This window comes from Parus major, chromosome 1A, assembly GCF_001522545.3.
Source record: "Parus major isolate Abel chromosome 1A, Parus_major1.1, whole genome shotgun sequence".
Lineage (NCBI taxonomy): Eukaryota > Metazoa > Chordata > Aves > Passeriformes > Paridae > Parus > Parus major.
The window spans coordinates 42,194,120-42,206,681 of record NC_031773.1 but is presented as its reverse complement, the minus strand read 5'-3'; the positions used below and the strand labels follow the sequence as shown (position 1 = coordinate 42,206,681).

General features: G+C 41.2%; 1 protein-coding gene across 1 annotated transcript in view; it reads right to left on the bottom strand.

Moving 5' to 3' along the window:
* PLEKHG7 (pleckstrin homology and RhoGEF domain containing G7) overlaps positions 1-12,562 on the bottom strand; it is a 30,249-nt gene that overhangs the window by 3,134 nt on the left and 14,553 nt on the right. Inside the window, exons 8-14 of the mRNA XM_033514688.1 lie at positions 10,274-10,387; positions 8,462-8,636; positions 6,959-7,074; positions 6,064-6,157; positions 5,512-5,591; positions 4,048-4,207; positions 98-195 (exon numbers count right to left, since the gene is read on the bottom strand). Coding sequence (XP_033370579.1) covers positions 98-195; positions 4,048-4,207; positions 5,512-5,591; positions 6,064-6,157; positions 6,959-7,074; positions 8,462-8,636; positions 10,274-10,387 — 837 coding nt within the window. The remainder of the gene's footprint in view (positions 1-97; positions 196-4,047; positions 4,208-5,511; positions 5,592-6,063; positions 6,158-6,958; positions 7,075-8,461; positions 8,637-10,273; positions 10,388-12,562) is intronic.

Below are 12,562 nucleotides of genomic sequence, written 5' to 3'. Positions count from 1 at the left end.
CTTATCACAGCATGACCACTTTTAGGCTGCCACTCTCCTTCAGGGGAAGCATAGTTGTGTAATTAGAGAAGAAAAAAAAAAAAGATGTGTTACCTACCTTGGCAGTTTCTGTCTGAGCTTGTAGCAAGAAGACTGCTATGCACTGCCGATACCTGTTCTCATGCTGAATTAGAAAAGCATTTCGCAGGCTGAAGACTGGGAAAATGTAAAAAAGTGATCTAAATGCACCTCATACAACCGTCAGTCCAATTTTATATCACATTGATTATGATAGAAGAAATTATATATGTAAGCATCTTTTCTATTTCTAAAAGGGCAGTTGCACCTCATAGGGTAAGTTAATTTTGTTGTGTAGGAAGATTTCTTTTTTCGAAACTTTAATTCTACTTCCTTTTTTTTTTATATTTTTAATTGCTTCATCATGGTGCAGCTAAGATGCTTTTGAGTCTGCCTGAGGATCATTAAGAAATATTTCCCTTCAAAGTGGCCTAAACCATAAGTGAAGTTAGAGAAAAACAAGTATCAAAGATTAAAAAGAGAGGTCCCATTTTTATTTTATTTAAGTAAGTCCATATGATGGCTGGCACATGGAGAAGTGGCTGCACTCAGGCTGGTGTTGCCTTTGGGTTCTCCCTGGGAATGTGCCTGAGCTCGTGCTCTGGGGGATGCCCTGGTTGGCTGCTGCAGCCAGGCATGTTGCCTCTGTTTCCTACAAACTTCTGTTCTGAAGATGAATGTGAGCATCATGTAGTGCTTTACTCTGCAAGGGGACAAAGTGAAACCAATGTCACACATCTGGAATAAAAGCAGGGCTCAAGTAAGTGATTTTCTAATCAGAAAGTATGTTGCTGCTTGCAACCTTCAGAGCTGGGTTCCTACTATTATATTTACATGCAAAGTTACATCTCTTGTACAAGATCATGGTGTTTGCAGATAGTTCTGCATTTAGGGCACCTTCCTGTTCTTATGGACACACCATTTTATCTTCTATCCTTTCACTAATGCATAGAAGGCTTTGGACAAGAATTATCCTGCATAATTATCAGCCTCCTGCCTGCTGCCAAAAGAGTTTTTCTAGGATTTTGCAACATATATTTTTTTTCAAGTACTTGCATTGAGCTTTGTTTATTTTCAAAGTGATGTCAATCCTCAGCAAACTATCAGATGCAAAAGTACTTGCTAGATCAAAACCCAGGATTTCATTTTTGATTAATGTGATGGATCACATGACCTTTCTGAGAACATGCTTACTAATCTTTTAGTGCCACCAGTAATAAAAGTCTCTTTGAGACTGCAGATATATTGGCAACATTCCCCAAGGTCACACATTCCAGACAATATTAAATTTTTTTTTTTTCTCCTGCAAAGGGACATTTTCTGTTGACATTGGAATGTTTGCTTGTTGTTTTACACAGAATGTGGGAATCTGAACTGCAATCTCTCTATGGTAATTTTTCTCACTGTTTTTATTGTACCTCACCCCAAGGGGTCCTGTATTAGCATGGGGCTTCCAGGGTGTTATAAGACTACAAGTGAGTAACAGAGACTGCCATGGCTACAGCTGTAATAAAGCTGGTAAGAATATATGGGAGAGAAGCAACAAGGACGAGGGTGCAGGGAAAGGTCATACCCAGTGGACAGAGCCTAGGCTGGAATGCAGAAGACAGATTTTTCTACTATGATGATTGCAGCTGGATCATAAAGATTAGAAAGACCCTGGTTAGGATCTCTAATGGGAAATGCTGGCTTGGGGAATTAAAAAAAAAATTCCAAAAATATTATTTCCATTTCCATTGTAGTTTTTATGGTCAGTCTATTAGGCACAAACTGGAGGATGGCTGCACTGCCTTCTCCCAGTACCTAGGAGCTGCTGGCCTTGCATTCAGCCTGGGCTTACTCAGGATGTGGTGCTGCCCTCCCCACCACCCTGCAGCCAAGAGGTGGCTGATACATTTGCTCTGTTTCTGTTGGTTTGGTAGGGGGTCTAACAAGGCAGGCAGACAGTGCCTGGAACACGTTTAAAAAAAGATTACCATTCTTTATGTTCATCCACTTATCTTGTCTTTAGTAATTTGCCTTTTATTGCCTACCTTTATATCCTCTCAGCATTGATGCTGAATGCTAAATAGTGTGAATGAATTTCGAAGTTATCATAAATTTTACAGACTCTAGGTTTATTTTCCGTATCTGTTGCTTTCTCACAGAGCACTGTAGCTCCCTAAGGTTTTCCTCTCAGTCTTTAGGATTAGGATGACCCTGGAGCCCAGAGATTTGTATTTCTTTTCATTCTCTTTGATGTAGGAGGCTCCTGTTATCTTGGCAGTGTTAGACTGAATCATTAAGGCTTGAAAAGACCTCCATAGTCTTTGAGTCCAACCTCTGACTGAACACACCACCATGTCAGCTAGACCACAGCACTAAGCATCACCTCCAGTCATTTCTTGAACACTTTCAGGGGTGCTGACTCCACCACCTTCCTGGGCAGCCTGTTCTAATCCTTAACCACCCTTTCCGTGAAAAAATTCTGGGTGTCCAACCTAAACTCCTAGTGCAGCTTAAGGCCATTTCCTTTTGTCCCATTGCTGGTTGCCTGGGAGTAGAGGCTGCCCCCCACCTGGCTACAGCCTCATTTCAGGTGACTTTAGGGAGTGAAGATGTCACTCCTTTTCTCCAGGGTAAACACTCCCAGATTCCTCAGCCACTCCTTTTAAAAATTACTCTTGAGACCCTTCCCTATGTTCACTGGTCTTCTCTGGACACACTACATTCTCAATGTCCTTCTTGTAGTGAGTGGCCCACAGCTGGACACAGTGTCTGTGGTGTGGCCTGACCATGGCCAAGTGCAGATCTCTTCCCTAGTCCTGCTGGCCACGTTATTGCTCATACAGGCCAGGATGCCATTGGGCTGTTTGGCCACCAGAGCACATGCTGGCTCATGTTCAGTTTGCTGTCAACCAGCAGCTCCAGGTCCTTTTCCTCTGGGCAGCTTTCCAGCTGCTGTTCCCCAAGATCATAATGCTGCATGGTGGTGTTGTGACTGAAGTGCAGCACACAGCACTTCACCTTATCGAATCTCATGCAGTTGGCCTCAGCCCATCAATGCAGCCTGTCTAGATCCCTCTGCTGAGCCTTCCTACCTCCAGTGGATAAACACTCCCACCCAAATCAATGCCATCCATGAGCTAAGGGTTCCCTCACTCTCCTCATACAGGTCTTTTCTAAAGGTGTTAAACAGGACCAGTACCAATACTGAGCCCTGGGGAACATCACTAGTGTTGGGGAACACCAACTACATGTGGCACCATTCACCACTAAAGTGAGGTGTGAGAGTCTGCTGCTGAGACCAAGGCAAGGCCTGATGTTTCATGCCTGCTCCCTGACCCAAAACCTGATTTGGTGACTTCAGGAACCTTGTTTTGGCAGGGTAAGGCTGTTCATTCCCTGTGGTTCTCTTTCACTCCACACCCAGCTGCACAGCAGCAAGGGATAGGAGGCGTATTCCCCAGTGACGCATTTGGATGTCTGAGAGCAAGGAAGCACTTGTACGGTGGGGCTGTGAGTAGGAGCTGTGGCAGGAGGTAAATCTCTTCTCCAGCTTCCTTGAGCATGGCTGCATTGTATGTGGGAGGACACCCAGGAGAACAATGCTGTGGTGCAGCTGAAAAAATGCTGAACAACTAGTATGGAACTGAAAATGTTCTTGGGAAAGATGCCCAGGCTTTGATAGAGTGTGTTAGGACAGTTAGGACGAGGGAATACTTGGCTTGCAGTAGGAGTCTTGATACCTCCTTTGGGGTGAATGGATAATACGTGACTGTCACTGGTGTGTGAGTCACTGCTGGCAGCAGGGGCTGTGAAGTCTGAGGCAGTAGCTCATGCCTCACAGGAGCAGAGCTGTGAAGCCAGGCAGTGCTGAGGCACCAGTGTTTGCACTCCAGGCATCTGGGGGTGGTTTGTGGGCAAACAGCAGCTTCTCCTTATGCTACCGCACACACAGTGCACTGACATGGGGTTTATGAAGGCATTCAAGTGCATGCAGGCACATACCTGTAACTTGGATGGGTTCAACATTTTTCAGTACAAGTCTGTCTAGTGGGATGGGCTGGTCTAGGACTGTGCAAAATCCCCCCTCTCTTATGAAGGACTGCAGCTCAGGAGTGAGGGAAGGACAGACAGGGATTAAGCTGGTGTCTGAGCCTCCATATTTCTGGGAATAGAAAATGAAGTTGGTTAGCAGGTTGTCTGCTATCTGCTCATGAAATATAGGCGCTAAACAATTCTAAATTTGCTCTAAATGTGTTTTCTCTTATGAAAGATACAGAGACAGCTTGTTTTCATGAGGAATCTTATAAAAACTGGCTGGTACCTGAAGCTCTCCTGCAAGGTCACACTTCACGTTAAAGAGCTACAAAAGAAGCACAATACAAGGCCACAAGCAGAAGATAGACATTCCAAAAGTATTTTTCCCCCCTTTCCTCATTATTTTAATAGCAGGTTTTTACCTCCATTCCTTGGGGGTAAGTTTCCTCATCTCCCCTCATGTACATGCACAAGACAGGATTCCTGGAGCTCCAGATGAGTTGCAGCCCTTCACAGAAGTTTCATCAACACATGTACATGGGACAACCCTCAAAGAGATTTGCCTAAGAGTACCAGATCCCTTGAATTTCAGCTTCCTTCAACCAAACCCATTGCTAAGGGATGGTGCTGCTAGTCTAAAACCTGTCACTGAATGCTTTCTCTATCTCCTTTCTCTCTAAAGCAGAACACCTGCTTCTTAAACAAATAAACAAACAACAAACCTAGGAGGTTTATCACAGGTTCATTTAGACTCAGTTTACATCAGTTTCATAAACTTAATTAGCTAAATGCACTCCTACACTGAAGCTTTAGGAATTTCAGGTCATCCGGTTTTTCTGTTGGCGTCTAAATAAAGATATTTATCATCTATAGAACTCTATAGCATCATTCATCAAGAAACATTTTCTTAAAAGGAGTCATATCCCGATTTTAAACTTGGGGAAATCAAGACAAAGAGAGTTCAACAAGAAACGTAGAAAATCTTCCATTATTTTAGCCTTTCCCTGTTTTTTGTTGTTTTATTTTTTATTTTTTTCTTACTTAAGTTTTTTTCTTCTTTCCAACAGTTCTGATATCTCTGGGATAAAAAAAAAAATCAGGTTGCAGGGACTATTAGAAAAAGTCTTACATTCCTGAAACTTTTCTGAGCTTTATGAATCCAGCACATCAGAACAACATCAGGAAGATATTAAGGTCTTGTAATATAAATTCTGCCTGTAATAGTGTTGCTGTACCATATTGAGCCTAGAAGCAGGCTTTTGAATCAGTGTTATGGTTTGCTAGTTGCATAAGGAAGTATCAGCTGTTCTTCATGCTGATTAGTCATCTTGTATTTTTATCATTAGATCAATCTTCCAAAGTACATTCAAAATCCATCCAAAATCTAAAAATATAACAACTGCAACCATATATATCTGTAGACATTATTACCTTTTTGTTACGTTTAATTTTGGTAATCAGTAGGAAATCATCAAATAAAAAGAGATAGACGTCAAGGAGTCTTGTGCTTTCTAAGAAGGAAAACAAAAAAAAAATCAGTTTTATGGTGTGATTATTTGAAGGAATTGCTGCTTCTAAGATGGGGCACATGTATGAATCACTGAACCTTACAGAATGCTTTTAACAAAGAAGCCCCGTTTCCCGTATAGTTCACGACTACTCATCCTCCAGTCGGCGTTCTCAAATGCACTAAATCCTACATCTCAGTCATTTTGGCTACTAAATTTGTACCTTGTAGCAGCTACCTCATTCTGATAAAACTGCTACTTGCTTGCCAAGAAAAAGGACAATAAACAATCATACAGACTACTCATCCTATTGGCAGCTTGGCTGTATCTTAGTCTCTCTCTGATAAACTATACAGTTGCTTTTCCTTTCCTGCACCTGCCCAAATGCTGTTGCAGAGGTTCACTATGGACCTGCCATAACAATGTATAATTCTGTTAAGCCATCTCTGGACACCAGGAGATTCAGGGACATTACCTGCTAGCATCAGCCTCCCTTCATGAAGGAGAAGTCTGTTTGCTGAAGACAAAATGTTCTCACTGGTGTTTTCTCTTAAGTTTTGCTTCAAACACTTGACCCAAAAAGAGAGAGAGAGAGAAAAAAAATGGGGAATCATGCATAATGGATGATGAACTGGAAGGCAACCAGCAGCTAAACAAGATGAGCATATGTGTGTTCTTACCTCAGGCTAAGTACATCACACAACTGATAACTGAGCATGCCTGTGTTTCTACAGCAGTGCTATTGCTTAAATGTGTTTATGCTTTTGAAATGTTAATCTGGGTTTTACTTTTCCAAATTGAGTTCAATAGTGCTTGCAGCCATGAACAGACATAATCCTTGAGATGAGACCCACTTGATGATGTTACCATAGTGCTGCTTAAAGTCTGTGTGGGTAACGGGATAACTGCAGCAGAAATGTGCACGCCCAGGTATGCTGTGTAATGTTTTGTAACATAATTTAAGTGTAAATGGAAAGTTCTTTGGCTCAGCTTGAGAAGTGAAAGAGGCAATTAATTTCTACTTTATGGAATGCTGGTAATACTTACATCTGTTCCATTTCATTCTGTCCCCTAAAAGCAAGTATGGTAGAGTCCTCCTGGACTGTGTATCGCTGCCCTCTCTTGGATGCTGACTGAGAGCAACCCATGCTGCCGTCCAAGGCCCTGTGTATGTTCAGCTGCAGTGCCCAGGCTGCAGCTGCTCCTGTTAGAGCAGAGCCATCCCCACTAACTAGAATACAGCCAGCCAGCCAAATTTAGACCACACTATGAGGACAGATAGGAAACTAAAGCCTCCTCTAGAAAAAAAAAAATAAAAAAAAATAAAAAAAAAATAAAAAAATAAAAAGAGCCCTTTAAAATCTGCTTACCTCTGGGACAAAGAACCTTTTGTCACGATCCCAGACCTGAGGCCAAATTATGACCTCTTGCAGTTGCCTGAACTTCTGAAAGTTGTCCAACCACTTGACTTTACCTTCCAGATCCCCTGAAATGTGTGAAACACCAGTTACTGCCAGGGCTGACAAAAGCAGTCCTCTTTCTAGAAGATGCTGAATACTGATTTTCTCCAGTGAAAGATGAAGTACTTCACATGTGAGGCCCCAGATGAAATCTTGATCTCATTGTAAAAAATGCATAAACTCTACTTAGATCAGCAGGGACAGAATTTCAATTCATGCATTCAAAGATGCTTAAATTCACTGCTAAATGAAAAGGTTGTGTTTACTAATCTGTCTGGAGAACAGGAATTCATATAAAACTCAATTAAACTGCAATCTTAAAAATGTCTTCAAAAAAAGTCCTGTCATTCTAAACTGTCTGGTATAGTGAGAGAAAAATAATTTTAATTAGATACAGCTTGATAAAAATACTGTTGAAATTAATGAGAATTAATTTCAGAGGAAGTGTTGTCAGAAGTGACTGAAGTGGGGGTCCTTCAAAATGTGAAAAAATGGGGACTGTGTCTTTGCTGATTCAAGGCCATTATGGGGAAAGCTTTAATGGACCTGCAACTTAAATTTCAAGTCTTTGGGTGGAGTGATATTGCAGATAATGGTTTCAGACACATACCTCCCCACCAGAAGGGGAGTGCTTGGACTACAACCGTTCTTTATGTTACTGGTTCACTGATCAAAAAATGAAGGCAGATCTTTGTCAGGTGTCTGTGACTAAAGAGGGGTCACCCTTCTATCTTTGGTTTCCTTGATCCAGAAGTGTCTAATTTCTGGAAGGACCTATTTATTCTGCCGGTAATACTCTCCAGACATCCAATGGTCTTTTGGGGCCACACCTAAAACTGCTGTCCTTATATATGTTAAATATACAAATATTTAAAACAAAATGCAGGGTTAAAAAATAATATTCAGACCATCCATTTGTTTTCTGCAATAGCTAGAGAAAATATGTAACTGAGGCAGCTTTACATAGTAGGACTCTGTCATTAATGAAAGGTCAGGGACATAATATTCCCCTTGTGAGTGCAAATCTATCCTATTAAGGATCAGCCCTAAAAAAAATCCTCCTTAGACATAAATCCAACTGAAAGACTTCTTTGTTTGAGATCTTTCTTGATATGTTCCAATTTGAGATCTGATTATAATTGTTTGCCTGTCACTGCAGATGATTCTGAGAAAATACAAGTGACTCACTTATTTGGGAGTCCTGTGACATTTCTCTGAGAGGCTTTGACAGCACAAGGTGGCCAAAATCATTCCCTACAGAATGAGGGTCAGGACTGTAGAAAGGCACACACATCTTTGTTACTTTTCTCAGGAGACACTTGACCAATTTGCACTTCAAAAGACACACATAAAAAAGCCATGTAACTTTCTAATTTGTAACTGCATACTTGACTTTTAACCTTTGTTACTTACTTATAGATTTTTCCACCTTCTCTTTAAGTGACTGGATAAAACTTTTCTCTGTTTCATCAGTGCTCCTCTTCCAGATGTTGTGGAGGAGGAGGGGATACCGTGTCAGTCGATGCAGAGGAGCAACCAGCAGCTCTGGCAGATGCAACCTCTTGCACTGTTCATTTTGTTCACACCACTGCTGAAGACAAAGAAAATCTGCCTTAGGCTTCAGCTTCCTTCTGGCTAGGAGGTAGCAAACAGTCTTCTGCATCATTAGCTGACTGTAATGAGACAGGGACTAATGAAAGATGAGTTTCTCACTCAGTGAAACAAGGGCAGTATAAAGGATCTTGTCATAGTTTAACCCAGCAAGTATCTAAACAACACAGCCACTCCTTCATCCTTCACTGCTTCCTGTGGGATGAGGAAGAGAAATGGGAAATAAAAAGTAAAGTTTGGAGTTTGAGATAAAGGCAGAATAAAAACAGAAAGGGAAAACATAACGGGACGTACAAAACAAGTGGTGCACAATGCTCACCACCCACTGGTCAATGCCCAGCCAGCCTTCCCTGTAGTTTATGCACTGAGCATGACTCCATATGGTATGGAATACCCCTTGGGCCCGTTGGGGCCACCTGTTTTGGCTGTGTCCCCTCCCAACTTCTTGTGCCCACCAGAGTCCTCGCTGGTGAAGGTGAGAGACAGAAAAGTCCTTGATTTAATGCAAACTGCTTAGCAACAAGTAAACATCAGTGGGTTATCAAAGTTACGCTCATCTTAAATTCAAACCACAACACTATACCAGCTACTAGAACAAAATTAACACTATCCCAGCCAAGCCAAGGACAGCTCTCTACAGGGGGAATTGCATTGTCCCTCCAGATTCACCTTCTGCATTGCTGCTTACCATTCCAGATGCTGTGGCCATGCTATCATATCAAGTAGGGCTCTTATTTATCTGCTGTTTTAATTTCCTCAGGAAGACCTGAGAAAGTTAACCTGACTTAGGTTTGAAAGCCACTTTATATTTTAGCATCACTGCTACTTGTTAGGGAACATTTTTCCTAGGTGTGAATGTATGAAATCCTTGTCAGGGAGCAAGCAATGTGAAACTCCAAGGCCCAAGCTGCAGAGCTTGCCTGGAGCAAAAAGACATCCTTCCAGTTTTGGGCTGCCTGTGAGAAAAGCCCACTACTTCAGATTTCTCTTTCTAAGCCTGTAATATTGAAGATTAATCTTAAGTATTTAGGGGGCACACAGGTCTGCTAACAATGCCAGAAAGAGCAGAGCCTGAGATCCCCTCCACTGCACTGGTGGAGTTGATGCTTCAGGCAGGTGCAGTGCTCTAGTGCTGCATCTTGATAAAGAGTCCACTGATAGCTCTTTACAGCCTTAGAGGGAGATAAATTCTCCCTTACTGGTATTGTTTTGATGCCAAAGTAAAACATTTGAAATTGATTTTTGTGTCTTTTTTTTCCCCCTGTAATCATTTCGCTTTGTTAAAGTGGACTTCACTGAGTCAAGAGATTATGTGGAAAACATATGAAAGAGGCTAGTAGATTGTATTTTCTGCCTGCAAAAATGCAGCCTAGCTTTTCCCCCTCTTATCTGTTCTAAATTACAAGTAGGGACTTTCACACATATACTCAGAAGGGTGACTTCCAGTCAGTCAGATAGGCTCTGCAGTTCAAAAAATCCATGTTAAATGCTATCTATACAGTTTTGCTTCTCATGAACATTCCTAATTTGCTGTTAAAATCCTGTCATAAGGTAGGGAGGCTGAAGACAGCAACAACAAGAAAAGCAATAACAACAACAAAACCATAACTTCACCTTCAAGTAGATGCCAAAATCTTCTCTCTGTCTCAGTTTTTCCAAGTAGAAGACAGCAGAGGTATAATTAAGGCAATAAATCTGGTGTGTCTGGCAGAGGTCACCCTGGAAAAACTGCAGAAAAGGTTTGGAAAATTATCAAGAAAGAAAAATATGACAAAGGAAGAAACAGGAGTTTTGGGTTTGTAATGTTCATTTTATCTGAGATTTCTTTGTACCTAGGAAAATGGGGAAAGAGGAAATTAAAAAAGTCAAGGGCAGTTAAAACAGCAAGAAAACTGTAGTAAAAATGCAACAATACTTCAGTGATGCATAGGAGTTTTAACAGCTCTGCAGAGGTGTGACACATTCTTAGACTTTGTTCTCATTAGAAATAAATTATGTGAAATTCATATGGAAGTTGAAGATGAAACTATTTCTGAAACAGCTTTGATGACTTCATGTAGCATTGTATTTTATTTCTGAGTGTGCTCTTTGAAATAATAGAGTAGCCTCATTTACATGGAGATGTTGAATGTCATGCATGATAAAAGGCAGCTTTGTCTGGGATTTTGCCTGTCTACCCAAACATTATCAATAAGAACACCTGAAGTCACAAGGGCAAGAAACCAAGATCTAGCCTTAATTTCTCTGTTAAAAATCTCAAGACTGTGGTAGAGTCTTTTAGTATTTTCCAGAAGTTTTCTAATGGCCTCTACTGGTAGGGAAGGCTCTGGTCAATCGGCTGCTTTTCTGTCTTCATTAATATTTCTAACTTTACAAGCACTGGGGAGTTGAGCAGGAATTAGAGCTCCTGTAGATTGCTGTTCAGACAGCTGCCTTGTTTACCACACAGACTGACCAAAAGGAAGGCAGGGCTTGGCAGTCGTATGACAACTGTGGCTGCTCTCTCTTGCTTGAGAGACACAGGCCAAAGTGTAATTTCAGTCCCAATGAGCTCTTAATTAAGCTATTATAAACACTTGTGGGTCTGGTGCATGGAGTAAAGGAGGATCAGTGTGAAGGAGTGGAAGGAGGCAGTGATGGGGCTGGGAAGGTTCTTCTATAGAGTGGGAAGCTTGCTTCTGCCAGTGGAAAAGTCTCCTCAGAGTCTGGGCTGCTGTTCCCCAGGAGGAGAAAACCTTTCCACACTTGATTCTACACACAGAGCGCCTTTCCATGACTGCTTCAAACATGCCAATGAATAAAAATAAAATCATCCTTCTGATAGGAGCAACCTGAGACTGAGACCAAATTGCCTGGACAGATGGCATGGATTTGACTGACCTGGTTGCTCTGGAGCACCTGTGTGCCATGATAAATGGTCTGCTGCTTGTATTAAAAGCAAGAATACTGCTAATTAAGTTACCACTCTGAGTATGGAGCTGAAATCCATGGGAGAGTCTGACTTGCTGACATTCCTCTTCACAGTTTCAAAAAACATTTTCAGAAAACTGAGACTTATCTAAGTAAGGGAAAAAAAAAAATAGCATCAGTAATCCAAAATTAAGATTAAAGCAACTTTATTTCCCATCCCTGGCCTCCCTAAAGGCTCTAAGTGTAATGGGTACCTATACTTATCTCTAACATTCCCAGAATTGTCTTCAGAATTATGCCCAGAATGCTTTAATTAGTCAGAAGCTAAGACAAATATACACAAATACCATATGCAACATAAGTGACTATGTTGTGATAATGCCTGATGACAAAGGCTTTGGAACAAGATTAGCTAGTCCATTAAACTTGTCTTAGAGTAGCAGCTGTTTTTAACATTAAACATTAAAAATTTTCACATTAGAAATGGCAATGGGTATCTGCTGGAAAACACTGATTGCATATGACAGAGCTGTGACAATTAAGGAAGCCTTCACGGTCATTTGAGGAAGACATCATCTTTCATGGTTTGAGTTTATTTCATACAATTGAAAGTGAAGGAAGTATCCATAAAATACCACAAAACCTCACATATTCCCCATAAGTTAACATGTTTATACTGGATTCAAAATGCCTACCTTCTCAGTCAGACAGGACTGCAAGCCTGCTCCTAATCCCACATTTTCATCCTGAACACAGTGTTTTCACAAAAATTCATGACTGGGCTAAGTTGTTGGCAAAATGTTAGGCCAGAAAGGCACATCAATCCCCTGTGATACTGCTACAGACTGTAGTAACTGCAGACTGATTTGTTTGGTGTATTTATGGGGGCAAGGATGCTTATAGGATGATTCTTATTCTTTAATTTTGACTTTTACAATGTTACAGCATGCATTTTTTTCATGGATTCAGACTGCTGTCAAGAAGATATGCATA